This window comes from Salvelinus namaycush, chromosome 23 (genome assembly GCF_016432855.1).
Source record: "Salvelinus namaycush isolate Seneca chromosome 23, SaNama_1.0, whole genome shotgun sequence".
Lineage (NCBI taxonomy): Eukaryota > Metazoa > Chordata > Actinopteri > Salmoniformes > Salmonidae > Salvelinus > Salvelinus namaycush.
Window position 1 is genome coordinate 21634196 of NC_052329.1, and position 22538 is coordinate 21656733.

At 44.0% G+C, this 22538-nt stretch overlaps 1 protein-coding gene across 4 annotated transcripts; it reads left to right on the forward strand.

Moving 5' to 3' along the window:
• Window positions 1-6459: 6459 nt before the first annotated feature.
• On the forward strand, window positions 6460-20045 carry LOC120018183 (hypermethylated in cancer 1 protein-like). Of its 4 annotated transcripts, none has more exons than XM_038961234.1 (2): window positions 6460-6632; window positions 14902-20045. In XM_038961234.1, exons 1-2 carry the CDS (start codon window positions 6573-6575, stop codon window positions 17134-17136), a joined length of 2295 nt encoding a protein of 764 aa, XP_038817162.1. In that variant the 5' UTR covers window positions 6460-6572; the 3' UTR covers window positions 17137-20045. The 4 variants fall into 4 exon arrangements, with proteins under 4 accessions (XP_038817162.1, XP_038817164.1, XP_038817163.1 ...); XM_038961236.1 differs by having other exon boundaries at window positions 14918-20045; XM_038961235.1 differs by lacking the exon at window positions 6460-6632 and adding an exon at window positions 8548-8723 and having other exon boundaries at window positions 14918-20045.
• Window positions 20046-22538: the final 2493 nt, after the last annotated feature.

The following is a 22538-nucleotide window of genomic DNA, read 5'->3' on the forward strand; positions in this document are numbered from 1 at the left end:
GGGACAACATTCCACAGGCCACAATCAACAGCCGGATCAACTCTATGCGAAGGAGATGTGACGCTGCATGAGGCAAATGGTCACACCAGATACTGACTGGTGTTCTGATCCACGCCCCTTCTTTTCTTTAAGGTGTGACCAACATATGCATATCTGTATTTCCAGTCATGTGAAATCCATAGATTAGGTCCAAATGAATTTATTTACATTGACTGATTTCCTTGTATGAACTGTTACTCGGTAAACTTAGAAACTGTTGCATGTTGCATTTATATTTTTGTTCAATGTATTATTATTTTTTCATAACAGATGATGGGAGTCCCTGGGTCGCCGGTTTGCCTGGGCGGGGGTCCCTGGGAAAGAAAGGTTTGAAAACCCCAGTCTTAGACCACTAGAAACCTAGTAAACTCGTAAATTATCAGTGCATCAAACAGTTAAGTAATGACACAGATTTCTTATGTCAAATGGATCAGTAATGTTCCCTCAGTGGTAGGTTCTCCATACAGTGAAACATATCATTTGATAATGTGGGTAGACTGGGAATGTTCAGCCACACCATAGCTCTGTATTGAACTCATGGCAGAATTGTTACAGCGATGCTAGAAAGTAGGCCAACCACATGTGGTCTGACCCATTCTTACACTGTCTATTTTCTTATTATCAATCCATCCTCAACACTTTAACACTGCGAACATAACAGACTAGGGCTGATAGAGGATCACACCGGACACATCTCTTACCTCACACTACCACTCTCACAATTAAGATATCACAATATCTTATCACAAATCCTGTATTTCCCCCCGATTGAATATACTCTCCCAAACTTTTCTATCACCTCACACTTTATTTTGTTCTTTCCTTTATGATATCCAACCCTCTCTTTCTTGTTCCCCTTTTTTCTCCCCCTTAGCCTGGTCCTGACTCCCTGGTTCCTGGGGCCTGGCCAAGGCGTGTGTCCCTGGAGGAGCCAGCAAGGAGATGGAGAGAGGGGGCAGCGAGGGGGCGCAGAGACAGGCTCCAAAACCACAGCTGCAGCAGTCTTTCCTTCTCTCTTCTCTTCTCTCTCTCTCTCTCTCTCTCTCTCTCTCTCTCTCTCTCTCTCTCTCTCTCTCTCTCTCTCTCTCTCTCTCTCTCTCTCTCTCTCTCTCTCTCTCTCTCTCTCTCTCTCTCTCTCTCTCTCTCTCTCTCTCTCTCTCTCTCTCTCTCTCTCTCTCTCTCTCTCTCTCTCTCTCTCTCTCTCTCTCTCTCTCTCTCTCCTGTCCTCTTTCCCTTCCCTTCACATTGTAAGGAACTGGCCTGGCACACTCCCCAGCTCTGCCATTAATCAGGGAGTGAGGGGTAGTTCAGCGTGTGTGTGTGTGTGTGTGAGCGCACATGTGGCTGAATGTGTGTGTTTATGCGTATGTTTGTGTGTGCTGATAGAGAGCTGGATGGAATGGGGGTGATGGTACAGAGACCAGGACCTCCCAACAAAGCTGAAGAGTTCACCCAGCGAGCGAAAGGGAGGGAGGCTGACAGACAAAAAGCCTGGTGTACAGATTGTGACTGCCAGTGAGAGACAGAGGACGAGCTAGATGATCTACAGAGGCAGAGATGGTCCAGGCCTTTCCGTATGTACATGACCCACATTCTTCAGGCAGAGAAGTGATGGGACTGTCTGTTATCCTCAGAATGACTCTTCTGCCCAAGACCAACATAACATTTTAAATACCTTTCACGAACACTTTGAGAATGTTCATGTGTGTGCAGCAGAGTGCAAATCAGGGACAAGACGCAAGTGTGTACGACAGGTAAGAAAGTACAGACATCATTATACAGGGACGGTTCCCTGAAGGAAAGCAGTTCATACAAAGTCCATGAGACCCTCCCTCCCTCCCCCTCCAGTCCATGCCCCTCCGCCCTCCCTGTTCAACTCCCTCCCCCCCTCCCCCTCCAGTCCATGCCCCTCTGCCCTCCCTGTTCAACTCCCTCCCCTCCCTCCCCCCTGCTCCTCCAGTCCATGCCCCTCCGCCCTCCCTCTTCAACTCCCCTCCCTCCCCCCTCCTCCTCCAGTCCATGCCCCTCCGCCCTCCCTCTTCAACTCCCCTCCCTCCCCTCTCCTCTTCCAGTCCATGCCCCTCCGCCCTCCCTCTTCAACTCCCCTCCCTCCCCTCTCCTCCTCCAGTCCATGCCCCTCCCCCCTCTCTTCCCTGATTATCCAGGTGGGAGTGAAAAAAAAAACCCACTTCCAACCTGCTCACCCCCCAACGGGCCTCCCAGAATGCCTATCTGCTGACATCACTAAGCAGAGACCTGGCAAGCCAATCTCTTTCCTGCTCTGTTCTGCTCTCCCCTTTCCTCTTGCTCTCGCTAGCTCTCCCTGCTTCCTGCCCTCATGATGTCACACACCATATGGTTTTCAGCGAGTATCAAGCCGGAAAAGAGATTTAGTCGGCCGAGAGGAGAGGAGAAAAAAGGAGGAGGGGTGGAGCGGGTGTGTGGTGTGCGTAGGACACTGAAAACAAAAGTTTGCTCTGATAGTGGAAGGTAAAAGGAGAGGAGGAGAAGAAGAAGGGGTGAGAAGGAGAGGGTGAGAGGTAGAGGGGGTGAGAACTAGAGGGGGTGAGAAGGGAAGGGCTATGTTGTGTGAGGCTAATGAGGACCAGAGACCACTCAGCGGACAGCCATGTGCACCACAGACACCCAGCAGGCTGGCCTGCTCACACACACACTCATTGGGATTACCAATATACTCCCCCTGCATGATGATCCACAGGAACCAACAAACTGTAGTTGCTGGGGCAGCCCTGAGGGACAGGACTGGCAGCTGCACACCTCTGGAGCTACCCCAACCAACACTTCCACCTTGAGTGATAAACGTATCAAACGTATATGTTATGATAAACATACATTTTCACACATCTGCAGTATGATTTGCAGAGACATTTCAATGCCACCAATTTACTCTTACCATAGCCATTTCTCTGAGACGTGAATCCCCTACTATCCCTGTATTATCATAACTCATCCATGAGTATTTCTAATCTGAATTTTTTTATGGCAAGATAATTGCTCACCACAGAACTAGAATAGCGACCAAACAACACACAACAGCTCAGGACATTCAAATGACATGCCTTGCATGCCTATCCTCTAAAACTGTCGCAAAGCTGCTCATTACATTGACTTAAGAGAGGGGTGTGATTCAATGTTGAGCCTACCGTTAAATCTCTGGTGTAGGGTTGGCTCTCCAGGGGGAGTGCATTTGATAAGGACCGTGGCCATGTCTGCAGGGAGGGCAGGAGAGAAGGGAGAGTGGGATGATGAGCCTGGGTCAAAGAGAGAGAGAGAGAGAGAGAGAGAGAGAGAGAGAGAGAGAGAGAGAGAGAGAGAGAGAGAGAATGAGCAGACTGCCCTGAGAGAGAAAAATAGAGAAAGTGGGAGAGAAAGACCCTTGGAAGGTTGGACTGGGAGCAGAGTGACGATAGCTTCATCTGGTCTTGGTGTCTGGTGTAGGGTGGTGGGGTGCTAACTGCTAAGATGGCTGCAGGCGAACCATTCTATCCCCTGGTCCCTCCCGCTCTGCTCTGCTCTGTACTGTCTTGACTGCAGCAGGCCACCTGCCAGACAATAATGGAGCAATAATAACTTGATTGGAATGTTATTAGTCACTCTGAGCGCAAATTGAAACAAGGTGCTCTGAGCCTTGGAGGGCTGGCGCCCTCGTATCTACTCCTCACAACTGTCTGCAAAAAATTCCTAACTCATGTTGGGTCTACATCCATCCAAGTTGATCCAACCCTGCTCTAAAAACACACACACACAAACACAAAATTGCAGCCCTGACACAGTCGTAAATACACCGAGTGCACAAACATTAGGAACACCTGCTCTTTCCATGACATAGACTGACCAGGTGAATCCAGGCGAAAGCCATGATCCCTTCTTGATGTTACTTGTTCAGAGGGTGAATGAGCAAGACAAAATATTTAAGTGTCTTTGAACGGGGTATGGTAGTAGGTGCTAGGCGCACCAGCTTGAGTCTGTCAAGAATTGCAACGCTGCTGGGTTTTTCACACTCAACATTTTCCCATGTGTATCAAGAAAGGTCCACCACCCAAAGGACATCCAGCCAACTTGACACAACTGTGGGAAGCATTGGCGTCAACATGGGCCAGCATCCCTGTGAAATGCTTTTGACACCTTGTAGAATCCATGCCCTGACAAATTGAGGCTGTTCTGAGAGCAAAAGGGGTTGCAACTCAATATTAGGAAGGTGTTCCTAATATTTTGTACACTCAGTGTAAGTTTGGAGGTGTGTGATTAAGGTGACAGCTGACTTTTTAGTGCCTGTAGCTGTTTAGCTGCTGCAGCCAGCCTGCCTTATCTCCAGGTCTGGTTCCTAAGTGTGGTCCTGGAGGAAGTGGCCATGTATTCTGCATACGCTCTCTCTCTCTCTCTCTCTCTCTCTCTCTCTCTCTCTCTCTCTCTCTCTCGCTCTCCCTCCCTCCCTCCCTCCCTCCCTCCCTCCCTCCCTCCCTCCCTCCCTCCCTCCCTCCAGCTCAGCACTCCTCAAACACAGTCCTTAATTCAATCATTGCTTACACCAGCAATTTGGAAGCTTTCTCAGTTCATTAAGAGTTCAATGTTTTAGATTTGTCGCACACCAGATTATGGTAAATTGTGTTTTAAAAAGCTTAAGTTAAATGTCCAGTGCAGGCCTCTGGAGAGTGCTTGACATCTCAGATAAGGCCCTGTCTGGGAAGATCACTGTTATATCCAAACAGAGAGAGAAGAGAGGGGAGGGAAGAGAGAAGTGTACTTTAGGTCTACCTAACCAAACCAGCCAGAGTAGGAAGAGAAGTGAGAAATGTAATGTTGGCCTACCCAACAACCCACTTTTTCTGACAGTCTTGTTTTTTCTTATGCTGTGATATTCAGTACAAATACTAATATGTGTTTTACAACCAAAACAAAACAACAACATTTGAATTAATAAAATGGTGTATTCCCATGTTATATTATTGTACTATACTATGAAAATGTATCGAAGCTCTCTCACAGATCCTTAGATGGCCCATATCCTTGTCTGGTTCCATTCTGCCCACCACTGTGACTGAGGTTATCAACAGTTCATCATGGGAACCTGGAAGTGAGAGACAATACCTCCTCTCCTCTCTCTCCTCTCTCTCCTCTCCACCAAGCTAGGCCCGAGGCCTCGAGTGACTTTGACCACTCTAATGAAACAGCAGCCAGCAGCATCTTGAACTTGGATAATACCAAGAGGAAGACCCTGGATCAGAAGATTGTCAGCTGCTATTGTGATTGAAATACCACAACACGCGTTGGCTGAGACACGAATAGGCTTCTGCCCGGTAAGTGTCCTACTAAATCAACATCTTTTGTCTAAAGCGCAGCAACAAAATAATGATGGTGAAATAATCAGGGATCCGTCCAGTGGTGTTCATAATAACCTGTAGCAGCTCTTATCATATTGACATGGTGTTGGTCAGACAATGGGAGGATTGGGTGTTGGAGGGAGCAGTCACAATCCACAGCAAGGCCTATAGAATCTTCTATAGGGAACGGTTGAGTCGTTGTGATCATCAAAGATAAGACTAATTGAAATTCACTTTCAGTGACTCACTGATTGACCAAAATAACTAAATCGACTTAATCAAATGTCTTATGGAAACCTTGTTGATTTCTGTCATGTACAGTAAATATGTATTTTAGACACCTGCTAAATATTTGGTAGTTAGCACTATCAAATGAGAAGTTTAGACTCATGCATTTACAAACAAGTTGACATATAATTTCCTGTTCAAAATAACAGATTGTCTAAAATAGACAGGATATGTTAATATGAACAAAATATTAACCTCAATGTATCTGATTTTAATAATCCATCCAATTTTGCGAAAAAGGGTAATGTTTTTGGTACAGTTTTAAATATTTTCTAAATGATGGATTATATAGATAGTTAAAAGTATTGTGCCCATGTTTGTGCCATTAAGGGGAAAAATGACATCACATTAGAAAGTTTTGGAACAAATTATGACTGGTATCGGTATGGTTTTGTGTGCTTTACTGATGGGGTGATGTGTTCTATGCGAAATCCATTGAGGTTGCCCCATTACACTGGCATGTCTGGTAATACAGTGAATCTGACAGAAAATGTTCACATACAGCTTGGAGTATGGAGAAAGTATATACACTGAAAAAACAAAGCAATAGTGTAATATGGATTTTTCATAATTCCAAATATAATATAAGCACAAAGTGCAAATGAACTGGTTTAGCAGTGAATGACGGTACCTTTACGCAACGAAGGCTGCTGCTGCTGCGCATTACATCCTAGAATGCCAACCATTGGGTGTCGCTGTGGGCGCATCCACCCGGCCATAAACCTTGGTCTGATCGGACCCCGACCAAATCTCAAGAGGTGTCTGATATAGTACTATAGCACGTGAGAAATTAAAGAGTGTGCGGGGCAGAGAGAACGGGCGAGCAGTGATCGAGAACAGGAGAAAGCACGGAAGAGGTTGGTAATAGCACGGAATTTTGGGCGAGTGAGCGTGGAAGTCTGGATGGGGGAATCCCGAGGAGGAGAACTCACAAACGGCCACGACACCAGACATGAGTCCGAGGTGGGTAAATGACAGATGTGAGAGAGAGAGAGATAAAGAGAGCGATGCCCTCCACTAGCCTCATTATATTGACATCCCGTCTGGATACTTACTGCGACTTTAGGTGCATTCAGTCAGTGAAGGCAATAGACTATAAAAGCTCTCCTACTTAAGTATATATTTATAAACGTTTTAAAAAACATTTGTGTCTGACAGCTGACAAGTATAGACTACATTTACGCGTCCGGAGCTGGCATGTTATATCGCATTTTAAAAACTTTATATTATCGTGAGGTTGCTTAAAACAAAATCTCTCGTGAGAATCTCTAGGCCTATCTGAAAAAATCTATTGAAGACAAGTTGCAATTTTTTCTTGGAATGATTCGAGAGAGGAAACATGCCTTAGTAATTCAAAATAATGTTGTTAACTTATTAAGATGTTCGCGATAAGGGCAAAAGGCCCATTTGCAGTGACAACTAACAGAAAGATTTAACAATTAGTAGCCAAAGATTGTATACATATAGTCAATTGATAGAAAAAATTATTTGACATATGCTCAGCTTCTAAAAGTTTTACAACTGATGTAAATGACAAAAGCTGGTTGAGAGAGATTTCACGATTTTCAGACTCTGTCAGGCAACATAATAGTGCAACTATAACCGTGTACTAAAAATAGCAACGCCTAGGCTAAAATAATTTGTTATTGTACAAACATGATCAATTTCAGAAGTGTGTACTACTGTGGGGAACACTTAATCACTATAGGTCTGAAAACAAAAACAAACCTGCATAAAAGCCCTAAACAACCCTAACAGCTTCATGATGAATATATATTGTAATTATTTTGAGCTAATTTCCAGTACAATTTATGTGTACACTTAATCACCTGATACTGCGTATATATTTAGCCTACCCCAAACATAGAGGTACCTTTTCCGTTCCAAAATAGGCCCACGTTTTACGCACGAAACAACGTTTACGCGCGAAAACAAATAAGGCCAATGACTGCACCACTAGGTTACTATATAGTTTATGGTTGCAGGATTACCTTATAGGTATATTTGATGGATGGATAAAAATATCAGGGGACAGAGTTCTGCTCCTCCCCGCCCACCTCTGTCAGTGCGCCGAATCTCGCAGGATATGGGCCGTGGCAGTTTACTTATTGTAAGCTCTTGTCTGCTTGTCTTTACGTAAGCAGGTGAGACTCGTTAGGCCTTGGGCTACAAACACTAGACACCAAACTCTAATGATGAGGTGGCTCTTAGTTAGCCAATGGGGGTTGGACTGTAGAATGTCACATCCGTATAGGATATCAAAGGTTCACTCACTAGGACTAGTACACAATTTTACTAGGACTAGTACACATTTTAAACACTATCATAAGATTAACCTTATCAGTAGGTTTAATTAAAATATAAAAGGGTTATAGATCAGTTTCAGTCAAATGGCATATGAATAAACCAGCCATCATCTATCGGTGTGTAGGCTATTTCCTCGTAGTCTAATTGTTGACAATATGCATTTTTGTTACGGGTCTCATATGTCTCCAAACTTCAGTTCAGTGTAGGACTGCTGGGCCGTGTGATATACAATAAAGACCTGTCTCTTTAAGACGAAGCCGCGATGTGTTGTGAAGTTCAAGTGGGGGTCAGTTGAAGTTCCTGCCCTCGAGTTTACCTTTTAGTTTTATTAAAGACTGACATCACATGGGGCGCTAAAACACTTAAGGTGCATAGAGGCTCCATTATCATCCCCGCGCACGTTATTGCCTCGACACAAAAAAAATAGCCGAGGAAATTACAAAATAAAATAGGAGGAAACTGATGCTGGACTAAGCACGTCTTTTTTTTTATAGGAAGGGGTGAGAAAGAGAGGGAGAGGGGAGGGGCAGGGAGAGCGAGCGAGCGAGAGAGAGAGAGTACGAAGAGAGTAACAAGAAATTCATAGCAATTAATAATAAAAAGAGTTGGCAGTCGTGCTTGGAAAACTGGCATGGTTTTTGGAGGCTGGCAGTTCAAAGTTGAAACGTCAGAAATTACTCCAAAAGACTGTTGAGATGATCATTAAGGGAGACTTAGATCGGATGGCAGAAGAGATCGGGCATCCAGGTAACGTTTCAATACCAGCTTTTTAAAGTCCAGCACAGCTACAGATCAGGCAACATTATTGAGACCAGATATAGATAGTATTTAACTTTTTAGCGATCTTTATGTGAACATAGGGGGGTTATCGCGCGTTTAGTGTTTGGTTAATTTGTGTGTATTTTTTAAAGCAAAACATAATCGCGTTTTCCTAAATTTGTGATGGAACCTCTTAGTCTATATATTTTTGGTTGTAATAAGAAATGGTTGCTTATGTGAGGTATCTTTTGTTTAATTCAAACATTCTCATTTCCACTTTACCAAACTACGAATATCCTACATAACTGTATCATGCTAATAAATGGATCACTGGACTAAGTTCTGTAAAGCTACAACAAGGTAAGATTTCTATTGGATTATTTGCTGTGAAGTAGGCCTAGCCTATATGTCACCTATTGCCATCAGATGGTTGTGTAGTTATCTAGTTTTATACAGAAAACAGTGTAGCTAAGTCTCTGGGTGTTCAGCATGATGCCTCATCCTCAGTCAGAGGTAGGTTGATGCGGTGGGTCTCCGTGCAGAGTTCACACCCCACCACCGTGCAGCTATAGATCACAGCTCGCCTAGCATCGGACTAATGAAGGGTTCATGGCGCTTCTCATGGAGTTGAGTTGATTTGATCTTAGGGAGAGCGATGACGGCTTTATCTTCTGTACCTATTCTGTTCCTCTCCCAACCCCTCTGTACCTTTCTATGTCAACATTTAAGTGCTGTCGTTTGTTTAAACGTTCTGTTTAGGTAAACGACAGCACTTAAATGTACAGAGAGTGTATGAAATCAAATTAATCAATCAAAAAAATATTGACAACACGTTACGCATGTATAGGCCTATGTCATAGGCAATCACTAATCTACAGTTATTTCGATGAAATGTAGGGCTGCTTGAATTTCCCTTTGTACATTGTTTGTGGAGGGGATTTAGTGTAGACTCATGTGGTTATCTGACTGAGATAACGATGGTGATTTGTCTAATGCGAGGACAAGATTACAAGAGAAGGGATGAGAGAAGGCGAGATTTAGGATACCTAAATCATGTATATCATGTTCAAATTGTTTTGTTGTTGTGGAAAATGTATCCTATCTTTTAAAGAAAATAGGCCTATAAACCTGAATACAAATGACTTCTCAAATGGTCAATTTCTTAATACCCGACGTATTTATTAAGACATGTTGTAAAGATCTATAGCCTAATGGACGCATTGAGTAGACATATCATTACAGTTTCTAACTGTTTCTACAGGGCTCCGGAGTAGGCGAGTCTATTTTGTTAAAAGGACTTTGAGTTTGTAGGCCTATAGGCCTACTTCTCCTCTCGGTGCGTATTCAATCAAATCTAATGATTTAATTAAGACATGGTTGCATAAAACTAGACTTATCTTTTACAACTTTACAAACTTTACTGCAGTCAACATATCGTTTTAAAAAGGAGGCACATTTTTAAGTAAGTATTGTTGTCTTTTCTTATACAAGTTAGTAGTGACAAGGAAACTAACAGCAAAAACCTATTATAAAACAAATACAAAAATATTTTTTGAGGAACCATTTTTCTCTGTCCATCGATAGGCCTTGAGTACTTTGATTTGGTTTTTGAGACATCGCTATAACAATTATGGTAATAAGGGATCGTTTTGTCAATTTGACAACTGCTATCACTGTGGCTCTGAGAAAGAGGCACATTTAATAACGGGGATCGTGTGAACATGTCTACGGCGGGATTAGGAATGGAAATCTGGGGGTCTGTATTCTAGAGAGACGAGGCGCGCAGCTCAGGAGTTTCAGCTGAGTGTCTCATTTGAAATGCCCCTTATAAGGAAGTCAACGACAGAGCGAATCAAATTCATATCCAAGATAAAGGCGAGGTTGCGTTGATGAGGTGACAGACTCATTTTGGCGGCTGTGTCTAAACCTCTAAACTCACTTATCTAGCCTTCTAACTATAGAGGAAGTGTAAAATGCAAATGTCTCTGGCCTTGTCTAAAATCAAACAATGTCGACATAATTCGAGCCATCTCTCTGCACTGTTTAGGCTAAGCGCAGGACACCCACCCCTTAGGCTACTTATAAAGCCTCAAGTGTGGTTTTCATTAAATAAGGTTTCATGCTCTACTGCTTTTATTACAACCCATTCACAAAAATATCCTGCTACGTAAGGCCTTATAAGCTATAGAGCTCAGCGGCTCACAGTTTTTCCTTTTGGTTTGACAGGGTTCATGTTATGCCCGTAAACAAAATGACTACAGCAATGATAGATAGTATTTCACAGCATGAAAACAAACGTTTAGCTATTTCCCCAAAGTTGAGTTTTTACTCGAAACATTCATTTAGAATAGACTAAATAAAGCATTAAACACAACTAGCATTTCATTTGCTATCAATAAGTAGATATTTTTTATTTGCAACGTTCATTTATTATTATGTGCCTTAAATAGACCATTCTCAAACGAAAAAACACTACACTGATGTCCCAGATCAATATTGTTGTGTAGGAAGTTGCTCTAATTAATACCAGAATCTGGAATTTTTGCATAAACATGGTAAACCTACATGCATACAAAGTCGTTCCCTGAAAATCAGACAGGCAGAAGGCGTGGATAGGAAGTGTGGAGTGTGTTCTTAACCTAGAGCAGACCCTCTCAGTCTAAACCCAGCCTCACCCCCATACCAGAGCAGTGACAACACAGACACAACACAGGTATCATGGATACCAAACTGTCCAAAAGATGACTCAAACACTGTTTTTCACGAAGTCACCCTTGTACCAAGTCTAGCATTCACCTATAACTAACCACTCGGGAAACAAATCATGATACAGGTAAATATTCAGAATGTACATAACAGACACAAGAACCTTCAATATCCACTTACTGGTTAATCATATTCCACAAGATCACTCATTGTGATGATACATTTTTCAAATTATTTAAAAGCATGTGTAATAATTGAGAATAAACAATCTATAGGTTAGAGAGAGAGAGATAGAAAGATATAGAGAGGAAAAATATGAAAAATAAAGTAGCCTCATCCTATATTGTGCAGGTTAATGATATTTGAGTAATGAATATAAACTTGCAATGAGATGCTTCTCTCAACGTTTTAAAACGTTTGATTGGCTCAGTGGATTTGAGGGCTGTCTTTGATAGGCCGACAGGAGGATACAGTAGCCTAACTGTTAATGCTTGATGCTCAGACAAAGTTTTTAATACATTATTTATTTTGGTAACACTTCCTTCTCTTTCAACAAGAGAAAAAGCACAATGTGCATATTACACAAATTCTACAGATATGACAGACAGTTCATTCGTGTATTCTAACTGAATGATCATGCTAATAATATTTCATTTTAATAAATTTTTCGCCCCACAATTAATATTTTTTTCAAATAACGGATTTAAATGTGTTAATATTTAACATTTTATTTTTGCAATTGATATATCCAAACGATGCAGAAAATGACAAACCCGCCTTTACGCATAGGTTACAAGCGGATTGGATTCACGTTGATTTTTCATGCACCTGCAAGAGAAACAGGGATTTAGTGGTGGAGGCCGGTGCGCTGCCACATGCAAGGTTATTTTTTATCTAACTGTTTAGACCGCGTGTGCGCGCCTTTCTGTAGCCTACATGTGTGATATGATAACGATTTCATAAAACATCCGAGTAAGATAGCAATCAAACAAACGGAAACGAACCTAAGCAAAGTAAAGCATAATTGTGCCATACATGCAAGCCCACTCTCGTGCGTTGGACAGGTGCGCTTGTAAATTTGACAGTGTTTCCAGATTATTATCATTTTTTGTATATAAATATATGCCTGCTATTTTTTTCTGCTCTACCTTTGAAACATTTAAGTTAAACCCTATTTAGTTATTGATGGCTGCCATCCCATAAGGTGGTGGTATGTTTTGTCGAATCGCGTAAAGGGGACAGAGTAGCCCAGATCTCTGTTTCATGCTGCCTTTTTATTCTCTCAGGCCATGTATAGCCTGCTGTGACAGAATAGAAGTGTATTGTGCACTCCCATTCACCCTGGGGAAACATCCGCGCCTGTCCCAACCTCATGCGTAAAAGCCTATGAGGGCTAAGCTTTACGAACAGCGCACCAATCGAGTAGCGCAGTGCTCAGATATATGCCTGAAATTCTTTGCGCTGTTAAATGTATAACTTATCAATCGCTCTGAATATCAATTTTCATATGAGCCATATTGAATTATCTGTTCCTTTTCTTTGATTTGCTCCTCATACTGTGGAATGTGTAGTAAAATATGACCTGGGAGAAATGAAAGAGAGCAGCGTTTAAGAGAGCAGCAGTGGAAACCTGTACATGGTTAGGTTATGGGTTTTATTGCACCAAAACGAGACCGTGTTTTAAATGGCTAAGTTACTTTTGGGTAATGCTAAACATATATCAACACAACTACACAGAAAACTCCGTAAGACTGAAGTGTGTCTTTAAATGATAGGAATGGAAGGCTATGAGACATCCAGGGTATACAACTGTATAAGAACCACATATCCATCTAAAGAAAAGCAGTGTCTCTTGATATGTTTATGTGTGGTGTGCAGTGGGCTTGCAGGGCCTGGTTGTGGGCAGAATAGTGTCTTAAGGAGGGCTCAGTAGGTAATTAAATGTCCGCTTGAAATCTCATGCTTCCCTTTCCCTCTGACTTGGGGCTTATAGTCAATGAAATAAACAATAAGATGATGAACTTATGTCAGGAAGACGAAGACCATGGTCGGACATATTTATTTAGTTGCTTGTTTCCCATCAGCGAGACCAAGCCCTTAGGGACAGTTACAAACTGTTTCATCTCACCAGTAAAGTATCCTCAGACACCAATGTTTGAACAATGCATCCTACTAAATTTGTTCAGTTAATAATGTTTATTTAAGCCTTAGTACAACAATACACAACTTTTGAGTGTGTGTGTTTGAGTGAGTGTGTGTGTGTGTGTGTGTATTGGTATGCGAGAAGCATGTGTGTGCACATTAGAATCCCAGAGTTCATCTCAAGTTAAACCATTGGACCTTCTCATTTTGTCATGATTTACACCCTGTGTGATCAGAGTTCCTTATATGACTGGGCCGAATGGGAGCTCAAAGACATCTTTTTTTGGACTTGTCTTCTCCCTCCACAGGTTTATACCTGCTGTTCATCATACTTGCAAAATGTTCAATCTCTGCTTTGTTTAAAACACTGCACACCCCACCTCTGGAATATTTTTTTATGGAAGCCGGAAACAAGAAAACATCTCTCTCTCTCTCTCTCTCTCTCTCTCTCTCTCTCTCTCTCTCTCTCTCTCTCTCTCTCTCTCTCTCTCTCTCTCTCTCTCTCTCTCTCTCTCTCTCTCTCTCTCTCTCTCTCTCTCTCTCTCTCTCTCTCTCTCTCTCTCTCTCTCTCTCTCTCTCTCTCTCTCTCTCTCTCTCTCTCTCTCTCTCTCTCTCTCTCTCTCTCTCTCTCTCTCTCTCTCTCTCTCTCTCTCTCTCTCTCTCTCTCTCTCTCTCTCTCTCTCTCTCTCTCTCTCTCTCTCTCTCTCTCTCTCTCTCTCGTACACTTGAGTTTCTGATAATGACAAAACCTTCAACTGCTGCTCAGCTATAGCAATAGCTCACTTTTATAGAGCGACTCCAACGTGTGCTGCCTTTACTGTAAACTGAAGCCAATCTGTTCACTTTTCCTTACACATGGAATCAATACAATTTGTTGAAACCAAGTTAAGTTAGGGGATACAGTGGCATAGTTCAGCTATTAGCTTCATTTCGAAAAAAAAATTTGATAATAAAAAAAATGCTTCTACTCCTCAGTTTATTGGGAAGTCATTGTTATTTAAGTTTACTTCCTGAATTGACTGCCCTATATTCAAATTGAAGATTGAGATGTCTGGCAGTAGTAGATTTTAGTTCACTTTAATCATTTTTTATATACAGATGGCAAATCAGACCCTTGTCAGTAATGAGATTACATTTTATGTATGAAAAATACATTTGTTTTAAATGTCTCACCTAAATAGATAAAAAGAAGACAAAAACTAATTAGAGAATGTACCACAATGTCATGCAAGCATATTAGAAAAAAAAAATATATATATGTATAGTAGATATTGACTGATTGTGGACTGATACTACTGGCACTGCATGACGTTTACAGATATCTGCTGTTTTAGGTGGCGGTCTGACGACGATGCTCCATGCCATGGAAGTCCCAAGTCATGCTAGACACCTCCTCCTGCAACTCAACACCCAGCGCACCAAGGGCTTCCTGTGTGATGTCATCATCGTGGTGCAGAACGCGTTGTTCCGAGCCCACAAGAACATTCTGGCCGCCAGCAGCCTCTACCTGAAGTCCCTGGTCGTCCATGACAACCTCATCAACCTAGACCACGAGATGGTGAGTCCCGGGGTGTTCCGGGTCATTCTAGACTACATCTACACGGGCCGCCTGACCGAAGGAGACCCCAGCTCCCCGACAGAGCCCAACCTGGGGGCCGTGCTGGCTGCAGCTAGCTATCTGCAGCTACTGGACTTAGTGGCACTGTGTAAGAAGAAGATGAGGAGAAATGGGAAGTACCCTCTCCGCCCCACTCCTGCCTTTCTGCGCTATGGGAAGATGGTCCCCAATAGTTTGGGTTTGGGGGGAGGGGGCAGGTATCGGGTGTCCACCCCTGTTATTCAGTCCTGCTACCCAGGGGGAGTTGGGAACACCCACACGCCACGTGCCCCACCACTAGAGGAGCTGCCGCTGCACCCCCATGCCACCCATGCAGGGGAGCTGTATGCCCCCACCTCTTCACAGGGCCCTCAGGTGTTCCCCTCCACACCCTCAGCCCTGCCTGCCCAGCCCAGCCTGCGTCCAGCTCACTCTGACAGGAACTGCTCCCCCATCTATGGCCTGGACCTCTCCAAGAAGAGTCCCAACTCCCAGTCCCAGAACACGCCCTCCCACCCCCACCTGGCTCATGCCCTGCCCCACAACGATGAGGATCGGGAGGGGGGGCTGAGCGGCCGCACTAGCCCCATGCTGGGGGCCAACGGCGGGGCCTACCCCACAGAAAAGATGGAAACGGCTGATCAGGCTGGGTCTCTCCCACTTCACTCCTACCCTCACCTCAACCAGCCCCTCGGGCCCCACCTGCCCCACCTCCACCGCTCCAGCTCCCAAGGTCCAGACCACTACCCCTGCCCCCCCAGCCCCGACACCCCCACCGAGGCTGGAGAGCCCAGCAGGGAGGTGGGCAACATCTACCGCTGGGTGAAGCATGAGCCACTGTCATACACAGCTGAGGATGAAGAGGATGACGAGGATGAGGAGGAAGGGCGTCGAAACGGAGACCAAGACCACCAGCATCACAACCACCATCATAAGGCAGGGGAGGAGAGCGATGATCGCTACCGTAGGGTGGGCTGTGATGGGGAGGATGAGAAGAGTGGCTCAGGCAGTGAGGAGACAGGCAGTAGTGAGGGTCGACCATCACCCACAGGGGCCATGGGGAGGTTCCACCTACCCTACGAGCCTGAGAGCTTTGGGGACAACCTGTACGTGTGCATCCCCTGTGACAAGGGCTTCCCCAGCTCTGAGCAGCTCAACGCCCACGTGGAGACCCACACAGAGGAGGAGCTGTACTCTGGAGGGGAGATGGGTAGCAGCAACAGCAACCCCAAAAACAACAGCAGCAACAGTAACGGCAGCCTGTCCTACCTGGAGGGGAAGTCCAGCCAGAGCCTGACGCCTGGGGTCCTGGGGGAGATCATCAGACCCTATCGCTGTAACTCCTGTGAGAAGTCCTACAAGGACCCGGCCACGCTGCGCCAGCACGAGAAGACCCACTGGCTGACAAGGCCCTACCCCTGCAGCATCTGTGGCAAGAAGTTCACCCAGCGCGGCACCATGACCCGCCACATGCGCAGCCACCTGGGACTCAAGCCCTTTGCCTGTGACCACTGCGGCATGCGCTTCACCCGCCAGTACCGCCTCACAGAGCACATGCGCATCCACTCCGGGGAGAAGCCCTATGAGTGTCAGGTGTGCGGGGGGAAGTTTGCCCAGCAGCGCAACCTCATCAGCCACATGAAGATGCACAGCAGTGGGGGGGCCGGAGGGGCTCTGACGGCCGACGGCAAGCTAAAGCTAGACTTTGCGGAAGGGATCTACCCCCTGAGTAAATACGCAGCAGAGCACCTGGGGCTGAAGCAGGAGAAGGCCTCAGAGCTGCTGGCAGAGCATGCCATGGAGAGCCTGTTCCCGCTGTCCAAACTGGCAGCAGAACACCTGCGCCTCAACCACCATGACAAGATGGATGTCCTGGGGGTCCCGGCCCTGCCTCCTCCCCCAGGGTCCCTCTCTGACTCCCACTCCCGTATCATTGACCGCTACTCCCCCAGCTAAGATGGCCTTGGCAACCACACAGTCCTGTGGGCACACAACTTAACTTACAGTATTCTAACGTCATTCACCTCAACTCCATCAGTATCTGCACCTCAGACTAAGGCCAATACCTGGCCTAAAGAATGCACACACACTGTGTAGACTCCTATAAGTGCCTTTCTTTCCAAAGTTTGCATTATATGCATTTCAAAGACCTTCCTAGAAGAACTGTGCTATTTCTATTATATTTTGACCAAGGAATACCCACTCAAAACAGTGTAGTATCTATACGTAAATTAAACCACCGAGCCAAAAACAAATTGAGAACCAAAAAGCAATTGTTTTTATTTATTTTTTTGTGCGTAATGAAAAACCAAAGAAACTGTTGCAAGAAAGTGTTGCAATCAGACCCTAAACCTGTGTACTAAATGTACTATTACTGTTATAAATGTATATAAAATGGAAAAAAGCACATATGTACATGATTCAGGGCTCCTGTTCAGAACTGAAAGGACACAAAAGAAAAAGCCAAACCTTTGGGATTTGCAAGTGATTGGAACACTTAGTTTAGTTTTTGGGGTACTGGATTTCCTCTGTATCTTCCTATTCAGTTTTACCCCATGCTCCAGCTTTTCTAGTCATGAGGGAGTGAATAACGGAAAACAGCATTCGCTCCGCCATTTAAGTCAAGTGATCTATGCTTTGTTTTTCCACCGTTGTTACGTACTTCATGATGTTGTGTACAGAGAGACTCATATTAAATAATAGTAGCTTACTGACTCTAAAACCCAGTGCCATAACCCTTTGAACCCATAACCTCTCTTTTGACTTGCATCCCAGTGCCTTCAAACTGTTATTGAAAAGTAGCGAGGAGCACAACCCTGTGATCTCACAACTGGGACGCATCATGGTGCATACCCAACTGATGACACGCCAATCCTTCTCCATGGCTTCAACATCCAGTGGTGTGGAGTGTAGACTAAGCATGGGTGTTGCCTGTGACATTGTGTAATATTTACAATGGTGGGTGCAGCTGTACAACTCACCAGAGGAGAGCACAGAGAGGCCATCCAAGTCAGTGCCGAGAGGCTAGAGTCAATTACCACCAATCAGTCACTATCAATAGCAGCAATTCCCTCTAACACAGATGAAGAATCAGGACTGACAATTGTCCCATACTGCAGATAAATAGTACTAACCACTTTAAAAACCTTTTGACCACCCCCATGTAGTCTCAACTCTTGTCTGAGAGACAGAGGGCCGTGCTATCATTGACAGGCCAAAGTGACTTCTCCGCTGCTGCCTTAATACACACACGTTTACCCACACAGGGACTGGGAGCTGCTAATGTGACAGCGTTGTGAACATGAGAGCTGGGCGCTAGCTGCCTCTGACAGTGCTCTGCTCGTGGTGCGGCAGCAGGCCGGGCCGTCGGTGTGGGTGAACAGCACAGCACACCCCAGCTGCTGGCCTCCCAGTCTTCCAGTAATCCCTGTGAAATCTCACATTCTCCCTGACAATTCACACTGTCTGTCGGCCTGACGCCCCATTTCATGCCTGCCATCCAGCCCCTCTGATCCACACCATAACAAGACATCCGAGCACTGCCGAGCCGAGTCCTACCATCTGCCCTTCCCTGCCTCTCTGCTAGCAGGCTATCAAACATGGCACAATACAGTACAGTAGCACGCCTCAATATCAACTGACCAGTTCCTTTAGAAAACAATGAGCACTTATGGGTTTGGGGGTTGAGGGCACTTATTGTTTTGCAATTTAAAAAATAATAATATTTCAAGGAGCATGCTGGCTTTTTCTTTTTCTACGTTGTCGGACCTTGTGTCAGATTGGAGTTTGTTGACCACTATAGTGCCAATGCCAACCTCAGTAGGTTAATGTGAAGACTAAAGCCATGAATGCACTGTGATAGACTTAGTGAATCTTAAACCTTAGCTTGGAGACTGAGACAGTAAGCCCTAGTATTGTAGGATTGTATTAATGTACAACATTAATTGAAGGGCTTTATTCTGTAGCGTAATGAGCATATCAAGGTGTGTTTTTCTGTCCCATATTTTCTGTCTCTTTCTTTAGATTTTGAACCAAAGCAAAGTGAAACTGGTGCTCACCTCAGGACTGAACCCAGCATGGGGACGCAACACTTTAGCTACACAGCAATCAACCAACCAAACACACACGTACACACTTAGAAAGAAGCAGATACAGACATCTACACACATTTTATTTTGACATTTTTTATTTTGAGGGGACAATAGTCCTGTGTTAAACTTGTGGTTATTTCATGGTTATGAGATGTTTTACTTGTCTTACAATTTTGTTGATAACATGTGATATTAACATTTTCTGCTTTTATCTTAATATTTTGTGTAAATGTTCCTTTTTTACTGCCCTCAAAGAGGCTTTGTGTGGTTCAGGCCAATGACATTATCTTAATAAGGAAAAGTCAAGCTGGTGATCTTCTTTAATTCAACAGAATATACAAATGTACATGTTGACAGGGCTTGTAAGACAAGACGTAAGGCAATACCTCTGGTTCCAAAGAAACATATAAACACTATGTGAATTAGGTCTTTTATTTTTCACCCGAAGCCTTAATGTTTAGTGACGTGTTTGGTTGCACACGAGGAGTGATGTATTTCTCAATATTTCCCTAAACAGATAAACAGTGGCTGGGCTGTGAGTGGGTGAAAGCTATAGCCTGAAGATGTTTGACCCATTTCTCTGGAGGGGGTTTGTGAGCTGATGATGATGATACTCAGACTACGGCTGTGTGTGTATTCATACACAAACACACTTTAAGCTAGCTTGTTTCCAGCCTACGTGGAACACAAAAATCCACACTTGTCTCCAAAGTTAATTTAGAAAAATAGTCTCCAGCTGTTTTGTTATAACAAAATAAACTAGTTTAAATGACAGGGGCAGTGGACAATTTCAATCTTCTATTTATCATGGCAGTATGAGGTTGGACCATAGACATGTGAAGTCCCATAGACAAGAGGTAACAGCCCATTTGAAGTGGATGTCGATGGTGGGAATATACATCTCTCCTGCTCATTCTCTCTCATTCATTAGTTCAATCTCACTGAAAGTCTATCTCCTATTTTCCTTTTTGTGCACCGTTAAAACAAGAAAAAATGTGTTTCCACTGACACTCCGAATCTGTACAGGAAGAGAAAGCAGCATAATGTTCAGCGTTACTGTTGTGAAATGACCCTTTATATAAAGGGAAAGGGAATGGGGGATACCTAGTCAGTTGTACAACTAAATGCCTTGAACTGAAATGTGTCTTCCGCATTTAACCCAACCCCTCTGAATCAGAGAGGTACGGGGCACTGCCTTAATCGACATCCACGTCTTCGGCGCCCGGTAAAGATGGGTTAACTGCCTTGCCCAGGGGCAGGGGTGCCGTGTGTGTGCGTGCGAGTTTAAAGGGAGAAGTGTTGGGTTGTCTGTTTGCGTCCACATGTTATTTGAGAATATGAATGGCTGTTAATGTATGCTCTGGGAATAGTTCTGGTGTGAAGGAGAGGAGAGGTGTGGAGGAGCAGGAAGTGAACTCTTGGCTGGGCTTTAGTGTTGAGCAGGATGTGCAGTGTGTTTCTGCTCGCAGACCGATAGAGACACAGATGGAGATTGGGAGGGAGAAGGGAGGGAGAGGAGCATGGAGAGCGCAGCAGGGTGGACATGAGCCCATTGTTTAAATATGAAAGACTGATCTTACTTCTAAACCTCTCCATTCAGAAAACGTTAATAGCCTCCCTATCTTCTTTTTCCCCTCTTCCTTCCTTCCTTTCTTTTACATTTTTTTTTAAAGGGAGGAAACCCCTGTCCACTCTTATATTGTACAGTGCTGTTCTTACTGTGCTCTACTTCCAGAAAGGTCCAATGCAGCCATTTTTATTTAAATATTACAATTTCTGGGTAACAATGAAGTACCTTACTGTGATTGTTTTCAATCAAAATGGTAGAGAAAAAAAAGCTTCTTAGCAAAGAGCAATTTCTCAAACAAGTCTGTCTGGGAGTGGTTTGAGTGGGGAGGGGAAAACTGATAATTAGCTGTTATTGGCAGAGAGGTTTGGAACTCTTTCTTATTGGTCTATTAACTAATTTAGGCTGGCCAAAACTCCATCCCACCAAAACAGCTCTTCAAACAGCTCTTACACCAAAAGGGCATTCTCATAATTTTCACAATTTCACAGTATTATTCCAACCTGATAGTGTGAAAATATATATATATATAAAACACAGGAAAATCACGATTTTGACTGCACTGGTCTTTGAACAACCACTTTCATAAGCTTATTACCAAATAAAACATCCCACTTTGTGGTGTACTTTTAGCACAGCCAGTTCAGAAGAGGGCTCTCTATAACATAACTGGTTAGGAAAAAGAAGAGCAGCCTCCCTCCATATCACCACTATTACAGTTGACATTTACTACACAATGTGTGCCAAGAGAACGTTAGCATTTTGTTGACAGTGCTAGGGCTCAATACAAGACAGAAAAATAAAGCTCTGTCAGTTTTAATGCAGAGACAATATTTTCATTATTATTTTATTGGGATAATCTGTGCCTCATTCTTGCCTTGCAGACTGACCTTGCCTTATTAGAAAAACAAGCAATGCTGATACTAGCATTCAATGCAGACTTGTTGTAACTTTTCTGGTCAATGTTCATATTGAGGTTTTAATTTTTTTACTCCTGTGATTTTTTGTGGGGAATCTTATAAACTCATGTGGAAACATGTATAGGTATTTGAACCCTAAGCCTGATCCATATGTCAATTATTATGAAATAAGCCTGCAGTACATTAGATTATGTAAATTACTCTGATGTCTGGTGTGCGTGTGCATCTGCTGAGTGACCACAATGCACCTGTCCATCTGTGTTATTTCTCTGCTGTTCCCACAGTGGACCTGTTTGAATTAGAAGGGAGGGAGAGAATTGACACTTTCAACGGTCTTTATTACAAGCAGCTGCTTTCCTCCATTTATTCCCCCAAACTGCACTTTTCTGGGGAAATCATTGAATTATGATTTGTATTACCCTCGCGACTCCCTAAAACCCCCCTCAATCGCCTTTCCTCTCCCACATTGCTTCCTCCTTGTCCTCCTTTTTCTTCCTCCGTCTCTCCCCGATCCAACCACTGGCCTCCCACTTTTTCTTCCCTCGTTACTTCAAAGCACTGCTCTCCCCTCACCTCTCTGTCTGTCTCCCGCTCTCTTCTTGACACTCAGCACGAACCACTAGCCCACGCCGCCAACCCTCCTCCTCTACTCCTCCTTCCCTATTCCCCCTCTCTCCCATGATCAAGTCACTTCCAGCTGTTTTTCCTGCTGAAGAAGACAGTTGTCTAAATGTTTACGCAAACAACTTTCTTTTTCTTAACGCCCTGATCAAGTTCCAA